The 15,267-nt window shown below is 46.8% G+C and overlaps 1 protein-coding gene across 1 annotated transcript; it reads left to right on the forward strand.

The window, feature by feature from the left end:
* The first annotated feature begins 4,029 nt into the window (after window positions 1-4,029).
* On the forward strand, window positions 4,030-14,869 carry DMRTB1 (DMRT like family B with proline rich C-terminal 1). The gene is made up of 4 exons (XM_065409281.1): window positions 4,030-4,453; window positions 6,357-6,589; window positions 11,776-11,914; window positions 14,766-14,869. Exons 1-4 carry the CDS (start codon window positions 4,030-4,032, stop codon window positions 14,867-14,869), a joined length of 900 nt encoding a protein of 299 aa, XP_065265353.1.
* Window positions 14,870-15,267: the final 398 nt, after the last annotated feature.

Below are 15,267 nucleotides of genomic sequence, written 5' to 3' on the forward strand. Positions count from 1 at the left end.
CCCAGGGTCTGCTAACGCAAGTTCTACTAATCCAGGGCTTATGGGTGCAGCGTAGTCATACCCTTAGTGCAGGGGTGGGCAAACTTTTTGGGCCGAGGGCCACATCTGGGTGGGGAAATTGTATGCAGGGCCGGGGCAGGGGGTTGGGGTGCGTGAGGGAGTGCGGGATGTGGGAGGGGGTGCGGTGTGCAGGAAGGGGCTCAGGGCAAGGGATTGGGGCAGAGGAGGGGTGCGGGTGTATGAGGGGGCTCAGGGAAGGGGTTGGGGTGCAGCAGGTGTGCTGAGTGCAGGAGGGGGCTCAGGGCAGGGGTGTGGACTGCGGGAGAGGGCTCAGGGCAGGGGTTGGGGTGCAGGAGGGGTTTTGTGGTGTGGCAGGGGGTTCAGGACAGGGGGTTGGGGTGCACAGGGTGCAGCAGGGAGCTCAGGGCAGGGGGTTGGGGTGCAGAAGGGGTGCGGGGTGCACAAGGGGGCTCAGGGCAGGGAGTTGGGGTGCAGGAGGGGTACAAGGTGCAGGCAGGGGGCTTAGGGCAGGTGAGTTGGGGTGCAGGAGGGGTGTGAGGTGCAGGTAGGGGGCTCAGGGCAGGGAGTTGGGGGGCGGGGTGCAGGAGGGGTTCGGGCTCCAGCCTGATGCTGCTTACCTGAAGTGGCTCCGGGGTGGCAGCGGCATGCACTGGGGCCAGAGCAGGCTCCCTGCATGCCTACCCTGGCCCCACGCTGTGCCACTCGAGGAAGTGCTGCGGCCCCTGGGGGAGCAGGGGGTGGAGGGTTCTGCATGCGCTGCCCTTGCCACGCCTCCAGGTACCTCCCCCGAAGATCCCATTGGCCAGCGTTCCCCATTCCCAGCCAATGGGAGCTGCGGGAGGCGGTGCCTGGAGGCATGGGCAACACCTGGGGGCCACAGGGAAGTGGTGCCAGCCGCTTCTGCAGAGCGGTGCAGGGCCTGCAGCGCCACGGGGGGGCAATCCCGCGGGCCGGATCCAAAGCCCTGAGGGGCCAGATCCGGCCCACGGGCCGTAGTTTGCCCACCCCTGCCTTAGTGACTTTGGGTATTTCTACACTGCAATAAAACACTATGGCAGGCCTGTATCAGCTAACACAGGCTTGTGGAGCTTGGGTTGCAGGGCTGTACAATTGCAGTGTAGATGTTTGGGCTTGGGCTGGAGCCTGGTTCTGAGACCTTCCCCTCTCATGGGGTCCCAGACCCTGAGCTCCAGCCCAAGCCCAAATGTCTACACTGCAATTTTATAACTCCGAAGCCTGAGCCCTGTGAGTCTGAGTCAACTGAGGTGGGCTAGACGCGGGTATTTTATTAGGGTTGCCAACTTTCTATTTGCAGAAAACCAAACACCCTTGTCCCGCCCCTTCTCCGAGGCCACCGCCCCCTACTCACTCCATCCCCCCTCCCTGTGTCACTCGCTCTCCCCCATCCTTGCTCACTCACTCATTTTCACAACTGGGGCAAGAGGTTGGGGTGTGAGAGGGGTTGAGGCCTCTGGCGGTGGGGTGTGGGCTCTGGGGTGGGGCTGGAGATGAGGGGCTTGCAGTGCAGGAAGGGGCTCTGGGCTGGGGGTTGGGGCTGAGGGATTTGGAGGGTGGGAGGGGAATCTAGGCTGGGGCACAGGGTTGGAGTGTGGGAGAGGGTATGGGCTCTGGGCTCGGGGTGCGGACTCCGGGGTGGGGCCAGAAATGAGGGGTTCAGGGGGCTCCAGGCTGCAGGAGGGGGTTGGGGTGCAGGAGGGTGTGTGCACTCTGGGAGGGAGTTTGGGTGCAGGAGGGGGCTCAGGGTGCAGGCTCCAGGTGGTGCTCTCCTCAAGCGGCTCCCGGAAGCATTGACATCTCCCTCTGGCTCCTAGGCGGAGGCACGGCCAGGCGGCTCTGCGTGCTACCCCTGCCTGCAAGTGGTGCCCCCGCAGCTCCCCGTGGCCGCAGTTCCTGGCCAATAGGAGCTGCACAGGTGGAGCTCGGGGCGGGGACAGCATGTGGCGCCCCCATAGCCTCTCCTCTACCTAGGAGCCAGAGGGAGATGCCAGCAGCTTCCCGGGAGTCGCGTGGAGGCGGGCAGGCACCCTGCCTGCCCCGCTGCAGGCAGCCAACTGAACTTTTAACGGCCCGGTCAGCAGTGCTGACCAGAGCTGCCATGGTCCCTTTTTGACTGGGTGTTCCGGTCAAAAAACGGATACCTGACAAACCTATGTTTTATTGCAGTGTAGACATACCCTTTGAGGCCAGATTTCCAAAGCTAGTTGGGCACCTAAAGGTTTCAATAGGTGTCTAGTGGTATTTTCAAAAGTGCCTAAGCAAGTTAGGCACCTAACTCTCAGATTTCAATGGGACCTAGGCATCTAAGTCATTTGAGCACTCTTGAAAATTTTCCCTAAGATAAGTCGGAAGCCCCAGTGGAACTCAGTGGGACTCACACTTGAAAGGCACAAGGAGCTTTTGAAAATGTCATCTTAAGTGTCTGACAGGAGACTAGTTTCAAAGTCAACAGCTTTTGTTACAATTTCCACCCAGAGGGGGTGGGAGATGCATGCAAGCCCTGCAAGGTAGGATCTCTGTCACTTTGAAACATATTCTGTTGCTTATTAAAACTCTCACAAAGCAGCAAGAATACATACGTCACCTTGTGACTTAATGCTCTTGAAGCTGATGAGTAAATGAAGGACTATTTTATGGTTAACTGTTGCTTTGCTTTCAACAGTTTTTTCTTTTAATGAAGAAAACGTAGAGGCCACTGATTCGCCACAAGGTCACAAGGTTAACTCTTCTCAGCTGAAAAAGATTTGCTGTATTCTTCCTTCCATTGCCTGGGGTTCAGCTTTGCCCTGAAAATGGGCTACTGTATACTAGTTATAGTTTTGTAAGTGCTAACCCAGTGGAACAGTAACAACATGGGTAGTTTTACAAGCAATATTGAAACTAGAGCATTATTACATTTTTAATTTTAAACCCATGTTTGTTTCCAGGTAATAAAGATGTGGCAAAGGGAGATAGATGGTTGGAGGAATTAGACATGCTTTCTGCCCTCGTCGTGATACACTGGATTAGATGAACATTGTAAAAAACAGAATGGTAAATCAGTATTTTTTTTACTGAAGGAGTGAGACTCTCCCTCCTGTTCAAGAAAAATACATTTGAGTTTGAAAAAAAGGAACGGAAATAATGATTCCAGTGTAATAAGGTGCATGCAAAATATGATGGTAACTGTGGGTATAAAAAGAGGAGATTGCCTTTTAAATGAAAAGCAAAAAGGGCCCAGGGTTACCAACCCTCCAGGACTGTCCTGGAGTATCCAGGAATTAAAGATTCATTTTTAATTAAAGATTATGTCATGTGATGCAATCTCCAGGAATATGTCCTACCAAAATTGGCCCCAAGTAGATTCCGTTTCTATGGCCAAAAATACCCTTTTGCAACCACTGCTTTTGCATGTGTAAATCAGGTGTGTTACTCTCCAATCTGCACATGCAAATGCAAGGGATGTGCCCACAAATGGTTGCTTGTGCAGAATCAGAGGCCATGTTTTTGCAAACTTGGCCCTGTATGTCTTCTTTTCAAAGCCACACTGATTCATTGTCACGTCTTGGACCTGCAAGTGCATGGAAAAGGGACGAAAGTCAACATGCTGCACTCACAACCCCAGCAGAGTGCTTATTTCTATCCCCAGCAGGAGATCTGCCCACTTAGCCCTGGTGGAGTGGAGGGCTCTATCTCAGAGTAGATCTGGGCCCCAGAGTGCTGGAGATGCCAGCTGCTGGAAAGTGCAGAACTGTTCTTGCTCAGATCCTTGGAGGATTGCTCTTCCCCCACTTTCTGCAGTCCCAACAGCACTGATATCTATGCACACTACCTCTTACTGGGAGTGGAATTCATCCTCTCCCCTTGCAGAAAGCCCAGCAGGCTCAGTTGCGACATTGTAGCTAGTGGTTGTGGGCACACCAAGGCTCTGCCCCGCCCTGCCCCTGAGCTGAGCTTCTTCAAGTTCTGGCTGCACATGGTGCTTTAGGTGCCTGCCTGGCTGGGGGTGCCATGGAGGCCGAGGCGGCAGTGATGGCGGAGAAGGCAGCTCTGCGCACCCCCAAGTGCTCCCGCTGCCGGAACCATGGCTTTGTGGTGCCAGTGAAGGGCCATACGGGCCACTGCCGCTGGAAGCTCTGCCCCTGCGACAAGTGTGCGCTCATCACCGAGCGCCAGAAGATCATGGCGGCTCAGAAGGCGATGCAGGGGCAGGACCCGGATGCCCCACCCAGGGAGACGTCTCCGCCTGCGGCCTGCACCCCGGTTCATGGTAAAGGTCGGAAGGTTCCTGCAGTTGGCCCCAACGCCTCTGAACACAGCAGCCACGTGGCCGGGTGTGAAGGAGCCAAGACCGCCCCAGCAGCCAGCAGCAGCAGCAGAACCAGGACCCGCAGGGCACTACCTGCTCCCAGCTCCCCGCTCTTCGGGGACTTCGGTAGGGACCAGCTCAGCATTGGGGTGTCTGTTCCATAGGCCTCCACTCAAGATGATGAACTTCTACCTCTGTGTCCATCTGTCTGTCTGTGTCCATCATTCAGTGTCTGTCCATCTATCAGTGGGTACTGTTGGGTCAGTGTCTGTCCATCCATCTTCCATGCCTGTCTAGTGCCTCAGAAATATTTAGGTCCCAGGTGACCTGTTCCCCAGGGCTGTTGAAGCTGCTCTCACTCTACTTCCCCGTTCTGGGGACATGTTTTCAGGCGCGTGTATTTTGTATGCAGTGCTGCACTTATTGTTGGTTTTGCAAAGTTTCCAAGCTGCGCTCATGGACTTTGTAGCCGTAGGAGCCACCCTAGGCAGCTCCTCAGCTTGTTTCCTTGTTGCAAAGATGGATTCATGCTACTAGTCCTTGTTTAAGAGGGAAATGAGTCTGTGACAGGACCCTGATTATTCAGTACAGCACCTTGAGCACTTTCTTCTGAGCGGTGTTGTTATTTTTACATTTACAGACATGCCCTCCAGCAAAAGCAAAAGCAAAAACCCCACAGAAAAACAGCAAGTCCAGAGAAATTGGGGAGTTCCTGCTGGAGTTGCCTAGAGCAGGCTTTTTATGGTGGCAACATAAAAAAAAAAAAGAGAAGGAAAGGTCCTGATCTAGATTTATGTAGCTCAGACTAGATTTGGCTGGAATCAGTTGGTGTAAAAGTTTATTTTGTATTTAAGAATAGAAAATTCCTATGGTCATTTAGTCCATCATTTCTGACATTGTTCTCTACACAGTAGAGTCTGTAGGGTGTGCCTTGTCTAATCCATCATTATTATTTATTAAGACTCCCACTGACCACAGTAGTCATTAGACTGGGTCCCTGGAGAGCTAACGATCTGGAAGACAAGACAAGAAAGACCAGATGCTCTGGGAGATGGGGAGGAAGGAATCGCTTTAGATAGTTCCAGCCCTGCCTCATCTACCAATGACTATTTAATTTTTATGCTTATGGGCCTCACAAGAAAAGTGGGCTTTAAGGAGGGATTTGAATGAATGAGGCCTTGAGACACAGATATAGTCTAGTCATAGATGATGGGGATTCCACTACTTTGGAAGATCACTTTGTGAACAAGATTTTTTTTAATAGCAAAATACATTGGTTCTTTGAAAATTAACTCTGTAGAAATGAGAGAGACCAGGTGGGTGAGGTCAATATCTTTTATTGGACTGCCTTCTGTTGGTGGAACTTCAAGCTTCATGGCTCTGCAGGTGACCTGAGATCCAGGAAGAGCTCTGTGAAGCTCAAAAACTTGTCCCTTCCACCAACAGAAGTTGGTCCAATAAAAAGATATTACCTCACCTACCTTGTCTTTCTCATATCCTGGGACCAACACGGCTACAACACTGCAAACAACTCTATAGAAATTACAGCTATCACAGGGTACAGAGCTCTTTATTCCCTCTCATTGATTTCAGTATTAAATTTTACTTGATTTACGAGTGTAAAAGGTGATTATTTTCTAACTGTTGCCACGGGAAACCAGAAATCAAGCTGTTTGTCATACCTGTTATGGCAGCAGAAGTATTAGAGATTCTACAATCAGTAGTTTGCTGACAACTTGGTTTAGGATGCACAAGGCAGACTTTGCTCTCCCAAAGCTGTATTAACCTGTCTTCCATCACTGTTGAGCTCCCTTCTTTCCTCCCCAATCCTAAATTTTCTAATAATAATAATAATAAAAAAAGAAATTGAATAAGAAGTGAAGGTAAAACCAAAGGGCCAGATTCTGCCTTCAGTTACACTGCCTGAGGACAGAATTTGGCACTATGACTCTCTATTTCTATTTACCTTCAAACTGTTTGCAGTGATATTTTTGCTTGTTTTTATTTTTCCTCGCTGCTTGTTTCATAGCCCGTCCTGCTTTGCCTCAAGAATGTGTTGTCAGCCCAGAATACCTGGAGAGAGAACCTCCAAAACTGTATCCTGGGTACTCTGGTATGTACTCATACCACCCATTCCCCATGGGCTTTGCCATCAATCAGCCAAGCTGCAGGGGAGCACCAGTGTCTCCAGGGATCCCCCTTCAAAGAGGGTTCAGACATGTCCCTAGCAACCATGGACCAGGGAGTGCTGCTCCTCTGTCAGTAAGTAGTGCTTTCTTTTAATTGCTGCTGAATACATTGCTCTTTGTATTGTAGGATGCAATCTTGCCATTAGAGTAGCCATGAAAAGTTAGCCTGGACACTAATTACTTCAGTGGAATCTTGATACATAAGCTGATCAAACCAGGAACAAATAATAATGTTAGAGGTCTGACAGGAACCTAGAAAAATCAAAAGGGTTCAAAGTTGTGGGCCAGATTCTGCAAGCCCCCTGTGCTCACAGCTCTTGTTGACTTCAGTGGCATTTCTGTGTGCAGAGGCCTTGAAGGATAAGGATAAGGATTCGGAGGGAAAATTAACCACTAAAATGTGACCAGTTTGTGTCAGCATAGCTATCACAAAATGTCTCCTGGGTTCCCCAGTGAAATCCTCTTAGTATAGCAGGGCTCGCCCCCCAGGACAACGAGCTGCATGGTGGAAGTTTTGGCACAGGAAAGATCCAGAGTGGGGCAGATCAGGAGCTGGCCAGAATGGGGAGGGGGCAGATCCGGTGTGGGAGAAGGCAGTACTACTACACTGTGATTATAGGCACCGACTTCCTCAATTCCCGGGGTGGGGTGTGTGCTCGACCCCTGCTCCACCCCAGGCCCCACCCTCCCACTCCCCCCTTCCCCGCCTCCATCCTGCCCCCGCCCCGCCTCCTCCCCCACCTCTTCCTGTCCTTGGTCCTCTCCCTCCCCCCAGTGCCTCCTGCACACTGCTGAACAGCTGATCAGCGGTGGGTGGGAGGGGAAAGGAGCTGATTGGTGAGGCTGCCGGCAGGCGGGAGGCACGGGGAGGGAGGAGGAGGCACTGATCTGTGGGGCTGCCGGTGGGTGCTCCAGCCCCGGAGCACCCATGAAGTCGGTGCCTATGACTGTGATTCCCATCTGCTGCAAGCCCCCTGGGGCTATGACAGGCAGGAGCAATTTAGGGGACCTCTATAGTTGCCCTAGCCTGTGTCAGCCTCTAGCATCAGCAAAATAGGAGCAGCAAGAATAACTTCTCTTCTGCCACTGCATCAGACAGGGATGAATCTGACCCTAAAATTGTAGATCCATGTTTAAATGTTCCTGACTATCACCATATGTATAGAATCTCAGGTCATTGTAGCAAAAACCTGCTATCTGAGACACTGCCAAGGAGCCTTTTTGGTGGTGGTTGTTTTTTTAAATAAAAATATTTTAACAATTATCAGAAATGGGCTTGGCAAATTTAAAAAAAAAAATCAGTTAAAGCAGTTTTTTGTTTGGATTTAAATAAACTCAGTCCCCCTGCATGTTTGCAAGCCAAATATGAAGCAGTGTGCTAGAGTGTGGGAATCAGAAAGTGGCACTGACAAGAAACATGAAAAGTGAAACGGACTAATCGATTTAGGTTCTCCAAAGTGAGAGAATTACAAAAAAAATATAAAAAAAAAAAATAAAAAAAATAAATTCTACAGCATAAATGGTGAAAAATATATGGATTTTCCCACCCATATAAAATAGTTATGTACTGTTAATCACACAGGTAAGAATAATACTAATAATATATTTATACCTATAGTGCTTTTCATTAGTAGAGCTCAAAGTGCTTTACAAAGGCGATCACTATTATTATCAATAGCTTTTCACAAATACCAGTATATGATAAAAAGCCTGTACTTTCATATTTTTCTGTTTTTTTGTGTGTGTATCTTTTGTATCTTTCTTTTGGAGAGGGAGGAAATCTCTCTGGCTCCCCTTCATTTTTCTTTTATTCCGCCACCAAATCCTTCAAAGAGGGTTTAACTTGATTCCCAGCAGAGCCTATGAATCTTGCTTCTGTGTGAGACTGAGGGGTTGCTTTGAGAGCAACAGTGTGTGTGAAAACTCTGCCAAGCAGTTATGGCACAGTAGAGGGAAACGTGATGCTAAATAGTGAGCCTTCTGCTCTTCTCTCTGCTGCTCTGGGAGGTGGGAGTAGAGGCCAGGTTAAAAAAAAAAAATCAGCAGAAAATTTCAACAAAAATGGGAAGAAATTAGCTTTTGTCTAATTTCATAACAGACAACTTTGATTATTTGGCAAAAATTCAAAAACAAATTTCAATCAAAAACTGAAATACTTTGATTCAGAAATGCTGTTGCGGTGTCTCATGGGATTTGTATTTCATAATCCCATTCTCATCTATAGGCTAGGCTCCCTGGTTGGACAACCTCTCTCACAATGAGCAGGGTCTCCCCTGTAGGGGGATACACTACCTCGGTGCATCATGGGAGGTGTAGTCCCAAGGAGCCCTGCCCTTAGAGAATGGGGACATGGGAATTGTAGCACATTTGCTTCTGAAGTGCTACAGAGCATATGTAATTAAAATATTTCTGGTTCGGGGCATTTGGTTTCTCAAGAAAAATTGAAATTTTTTGCAGAAAGTAGACACTTTACCTGAAAAATTGTGATCAACTGAAAATTTAATTTTCCATCAAAAACAGTTTCAACAGAACATTTTTGAACAGCCTAGTCAGAGGTCATCTGGAGGGGGAAGTTAGTGAGGAATGGGTCAGTGGGGAAAGGAATCTGGGGAGTCCCAGAGAGCCCAGGTTGCAACCTGAATGTCTACACAGCAATTAAACAACCCCATAACCTGAGCCCGAGCCCCATGAACCTGAGTCAGCTGACATGAGCCAGTCACAGGTGTTTAATTGCAACATAGACATACCTTAGTCCTTGTCCTCAAAGGAAACCTACATAGTACCTTCAAAAGATGAGCCTGGGAGCTTAAATTCATAACTTTGCTAGACACTTAAGCCATGTCTACACTACAGAGCTTACAGCAGCACAGCTATACCAATGCAGGTGGTGCCACTGTAAGATCTCATGTAGCCACTCTATGCTGACAGGCGAGAGCTCTCCCATCGGCATAATTAAACTACCCCCAATGAGCGACGGTAGCTATGATAGTAGGAAAAGATCTCCTGCCGACATAGCGCTATGCACACTACCACATAATTATGTCGCTCAGGGGGTGGAATATTCACATCCCCAAGCGACATAAATTTTGCCGACATAAGTGGTAGTACAGACAAGGCCTAAGAATCATGGACTCAATAGGGATACTGGTTTTATGTCTCATTATAACAATCTGTAACCTACTAACCCGTCTTTGTCATATTACTGCGGAGGTGTTAATGGCCTACTTCATTTTGAATGGTCCCTTGCAATATGTGTTAACACCTATGATTAACAATCTGTTCCACCTTGTATTTAGCTTTGACACTCTGATTACCTTTCCCAGCCCTGAAGAACTTGCTGTGGGCTTGTCTATTTACATTTTATAGTGCTCTAACTTGCTGGCTCAGGGGGGTGAAAAATCACCCCCCTGAGCGCAGCAAGTCTGAGTGGTTTAAAGCACTAGTGTAGACAGGCTCTGAGTGCTGGGAGGCGTGCTCCCAGCGCTCGGAGCTAATCCCCTCGTGGAGGTGGATTACCAGGAGCGCTGGGAGAGCTCTCTCCCAGTGCTCGCCTGCGACCACACTTGCACTTCAAAGCGCTGCCGTGGGAGCATTCCCACGACAGCACTTTGAAATTTCCAGTGTAGACATATCCTGTAGCTCAAAGCCTTGTCTCTGGGCTTGTCTACACTTAAAATGCTACAACAGCACAGCTGTGCTGCTGTAGCGCTTCAGTGTAGACACTGCCTATGCCAGTGGTTCACAACCTTTTTTTACCCAGAGACTTTTAAGCTTGTATAGACAAACCTGCGGACACCCAACCAGAGGCAACGTGTAGAGGGGTCCCCCCAGATTTCTGCCTTCCATTTGGCCCTGCTCCCTGAAGTGCTGATGTAACAGGGCAGAGAAATGGTTTATGTCCTTGGCTAGCTGCTGCCTGTTCTTGGAGTCTCTGGCTGTTAGGCAAACCCTTCTGATGGCAGGGGGAGATCTCTCTTCTGCAGTGATGTTGCAATTTTTGGTTGCGCCCCACCCCCAACCCAGACAAGCTAGGTGCCCTCTGATGAGTCAAGGGGTGGCTGTGGTATTCCCTCCCCAAGCCCGAGCCCTGCTGCCTGGGGCTGAAGCTGAAGTCCTGGGCGGTGGGGCTGTAGCTTCAGCTCTAGGCAGCTGAAGATCAGTCCTTGGTGGCACCCCTGAAAACTGCTGCTTGAGAATCAGTATCTATGCCAAAGGGAGGGGTTCTCCCTTCAGTGTAGGTAATCCATCTCCCTGAGAGGTGGTAGCTAGGTTGACAGAAGAATTTTTTCCATTCACCTTATGCTGTCTTACTGTCACATCTCCTGCCCGACATAGTGAAATTGACCTAATTTTCTAGTTTAGACCAGGCCTCAGTTTCTTCCATGAACAGACATTGGTCCAGTAAAAGATATTGGACCCACCTTGTCTCTCTCTTGAATCCAATTATGCATGCATATAAATACCTACTTCCGTGTGTTATTGTGTCGGTCTCCAGCCATTGCTAACAGATGCTCACTTTGATGAGGACTTCAAAACAAAACAAAACAGGAAACAACTGAGCTGCGGATTAAAAGTGGCTCCTGCCTGTGCACAGTAATGACTGACTTTTCATAAAGTTTCATACGACTCATTTGGCATTAAGGATCCGTAATACAAACCAGGAAATAAGTCACCAACAGCTGCTGTTTTTTAGTTATGGATCCATAATATCAAGTGAGTCATATGAAGCCTCATGAAAAAGTGATTCATCACTGCTTATGTGAAGGACCCACTTTTAATTCACAGCTCAGTTTTGGGACTTTACCTAAATTGCAAATGCTCATGAATCTGGCAGCACTGGTGGAGCCAAGGTTAGTAATGCCTGGAAATATGGATTGTAATTCAGTGTCTCATTAATAACAAGCACTTCCTGCATTTGTTGTGTTCTATGCTGGTGTGTTTGGGCCAAATCATTAAATCTTTACTCAGACATTCATATTCCATTGCTGGTGTAAAATTTATATTAGACAGGTAGGCTGCCTTCAATGAAGTTTTGCCCGAGTAAGAATTTTGTGATTTCCCCTGTAGCAGGGTTTTAACAATAGAAAAATTAACAGAAAAATACTGACCAGTGAAGTAAAGTATGGCCTTTCATTTTAACACAGCATATGTAATGCCACTGATTTCACTGCATTTAGTGTGGAAGTGAGGATGGTCGTTTGATAGGATGGTTAAGACAATATCTGGACTGATGGAGCTTTATTTTATGTGTTCGTGCAGATGCAAGATGCAGGTGGAGATTTCCAACAAGGTTACTACCCTACGCTTCCTCAGTTTATACCTCCGGGCTTTCTGCCAGGGATTCACTACATTCCACCACCCCTGCCACTTCTGGCTGAAACACCCAAGGAAGCATCTGGTAAGTAAGTGCGAGGTGAGTGATATTATGCATGAAGCATATCAGATCTCAGGGAGCTGTTTTATATGGTAAAATGTATGATATGTCCTGCTCATTGGTATGTAAAATACAACAAAAGCTTTCAACTAATTTGTTTTCACTTTGGTTGGTAAATTCTGTGCATTTGTATCTCCCTTAAAAACTATATCATGGCCCTCTAAAATCAACAGGAATTTTGTGCCTGGAAGGACAACAGAATTTGACCTTTATTATCTGTAATAAAACCTCTCAAATGGCTCTAATTTTCATCCTAAAGTTGCATACATTCCACCCAAATTCAGTGACCTCTCACTGTTGTAATTGAAAATGATGTACATCAGTAATAATCATTTCTTCAGAAACTGAGGTCACAGAAAACTGTGCATACCAAAGGGCTATATCCCACAGCTATTTACATATTCTGCTTGAATAATTTGTTATGTTCCTCAGTTTGGGTTTTTGTCACATGCTGGTCCCACATTTGGGGCATGGCAGGTATGTCTGTAATGATTTTTTAAAATTTCGGACAAGTTTTCTATTCAAATACAGCCATTTGTGGCCACAAGAGGGAAGAACTGCTCAAAGAATAAATCACCAGTACCAATAGAATGAAGCCCCTGGGTTATGCCAAGCTCTAGTTCAAAATATTTGTATGTGCACTTCTATATTTCTATGCTTGGCTTATTAGGGAAAAATGAGAATCTGATTAAATGCCATGGTCTTGTGACAGAGAATGTGTCAAATAATACCCCGTTCTTTCACCTATTGGGAAAAGTCCAGCATCTCTTGAGTAGGGGTGGGGAATAAATAGAAGAGTCATCTTCATTTCATCAAATAATAGTGATTGTGGCTAGTCATAGTATGTGGGACAGTTGAGAGTTTGTGAGGATTTTTACTGTAATCATCAACATTATTTCATTTGAATCAGTCATTAGAGACAGAGATGGACCCAGGGAGCGAGGTTTGGTTTCAAACTTTTCCTGGGTTTGGGGATATTTGTTGGATTAGAAGTTCCGGCTCAGGCCAGTTTCAGGGATAGCCTAAGCCGTAAAGGTCAGCTCTTGAATCAAACTTTCCTAAAGTTCCAGGATACTAGGGGGCTGGATTGGGAGTTCTAGTTCAGAATCAGGGTTCAATTTCAAGTTCTGGTCCATTGCTAGTTAGAAGCCAGCCTGAATAGTTAGAAATTCTGCACTCAGGTACCTGCCTGGAGCTCACATTGAAATCAGTGAAATCAGTGAGACACATCAACATGTACCTGATTTGATTTGATTCTAAGTGCAGGACTTACTGGTATTGATCTTAAAGGGCCAGTGTCCTCATTTAGCACTTTTTTGTGGTTTTTCTTTCAGAGTGAGGGATACAGGGAAAATTGACTCGGCCATATTGTACTTCAGCTTCCGGGGAGTAGGAATATCAACGGTGAATCAGTGAGGGATTATTTCTGTAGGAGGTTACAAAATAGCATTTCAGCAGAAGATACAGAAGTAATGAGAGGAGCTACAGTGAAACTAAACAGTGTTGATTCCATTTTTCAAGATGCATTTTGTTCTTGTTTCAAATCCGGTGAAAGACTAATAAATAGTGAAGAAAAAGTGAAAAACCCACTGAAAATCAGAGCAGACAGACCCATAGGGATCTTGTCAAGTTCAAACTTACTTTGTTAGATCATTTGTCCAAAGAGAGCTGCTGGACTCAGGTCAAACTGGGGCAGTCAAGGTGACAGGGGCTCGTTGTGTAGTCTTTGGCAAAGTAATTAGGAGAAAATTGATTTAGAAAAGTACAGCAGGAAAAAATATGCCACTGAGCCTCTGGCCTGATGGGAATTCCGAGACAAAGGGAGCTACAAACATCATAGCCTAGGAGAAGCCTTTTCTCCTAACACAGTTGCTGGAAAGAGTCTTGAATCATAGGCCTTGCAGCTAAATGACCACGGTCTGTATTTATTCTCAGTCAGGTTTTATAATGGTGACTTGTAATATATACCATGTTATTATAAAATTGAATATCTCAGTAATTCTTTTGACATAAGAGATACTACGCTGTAACTCTTGCTAACTTTCCCAGTTTGCCCATCGATGCTCGTGCTGAGTAGTATCTGAGGGCAGAAGCTGTTAACAGGGTTTTTTTTCTTTAAAGAACAGTGCTGTGTTGGTGGGGAGCCACTCATTGGGGGTGGATTAATTAAGTCAGTGGAAGAGCTCTCTCCCTTCTGCTTAGAGCGGCTACACTAGAGTTTACAGCTGCGCTGCTGTAAGCTCTCTAGTGTAGCCATAGCCCAAGAAAGAATTGTGTTATGTGGGTAAAGGAGAGAGCTTTAAATACAAACTAGCAAGTAAACATTATGAATGAAGGATTGAGGTTTCCTGCTTATTTCCTTCTGTTTTATGGTCTGTTTATTCAGTCAAGGCTTTTGCACCTTCAGAATTGAAAAAGTGTATATAGTGGCCATGCGATAAGGCTCACTGTCATTAAGGTTGTAAAATAGCTCACATTACAATCCTGTTTTCATATGCGCTTAAATTCCTAAAATACTTGCCAAGAGGGAAATTAATGCCCTTTACCATTTTAAAACAGTCTCGCTGCACTTCTTTAGACATGGCTGCAGCAAAATCAACCGGTGTTTGAAATATGAAGCTTGACCTAGACAGCCATAGTCCTCATGATCTCAAGTGCCTTTGACTTGTTTGAGGGAAACACTGGTTTGGATTAACTAAAGTTATTTTATATTGAGCATTCACAGCTAAAAAATTTGAGTTCTATTGGATGTAATGTAAATTTAAGTGCAATTTTAAAAAGCACTACAGTGTTATATTCTGCTTTTGTGTTTTAGCTGGCACCACTGATAGCCGGGATTCTGGGGTGATTTGTGAATGCAGCCAGCCATCTCCTCAGGAAGAAACCAATGGAGACCATGCCACGTATTCTAAACATTAAATGGATATACGTGTACTAGGGGACAGCTGCAGAGCATGCAGCACTCTCTCTCAGAAAGAATATCATTAGTTAATTTTGGGCTAGATTGACACTAGCCCTAATGCAGCCACACAGGGCAGAAGAGGGGAGTAAGCCCCCTACCTCACTTCACAGTTGCATTAGGGCTACTAGAAACACAGTTCTGGCTCCCTTGCAGTGTACAGCCCCAGGGCTGCCATTGCTCCACCGGCTCCTACCTTATCAAGTGGCAAAGCTTTTCCAGGGCTACAGTAAATTATTCCCTTCTGGAGCAAATGGAGATGAGGGGAGTAATTGTGACTTCAAGGTACAGTTCCTTCCCTAAGGCTTGTCTACACTATAGGTTATGTCAGTATTAACTTATGTCGCTCAGGGGTGTG

This window comes from Emys orbicularis, chromosome 8, assembly GCF_028017835.1.
Source record: "Emys orbicularis isolate rEmyOrb1 chromosome 8, rEmyOrb1.hap1, whole genome shotgun sequence".
Lineage (NCBI taxonomy): Eukaryota > Metazoa > Chordata > Testudines > Emydidae > Emys > Emys orbicularis.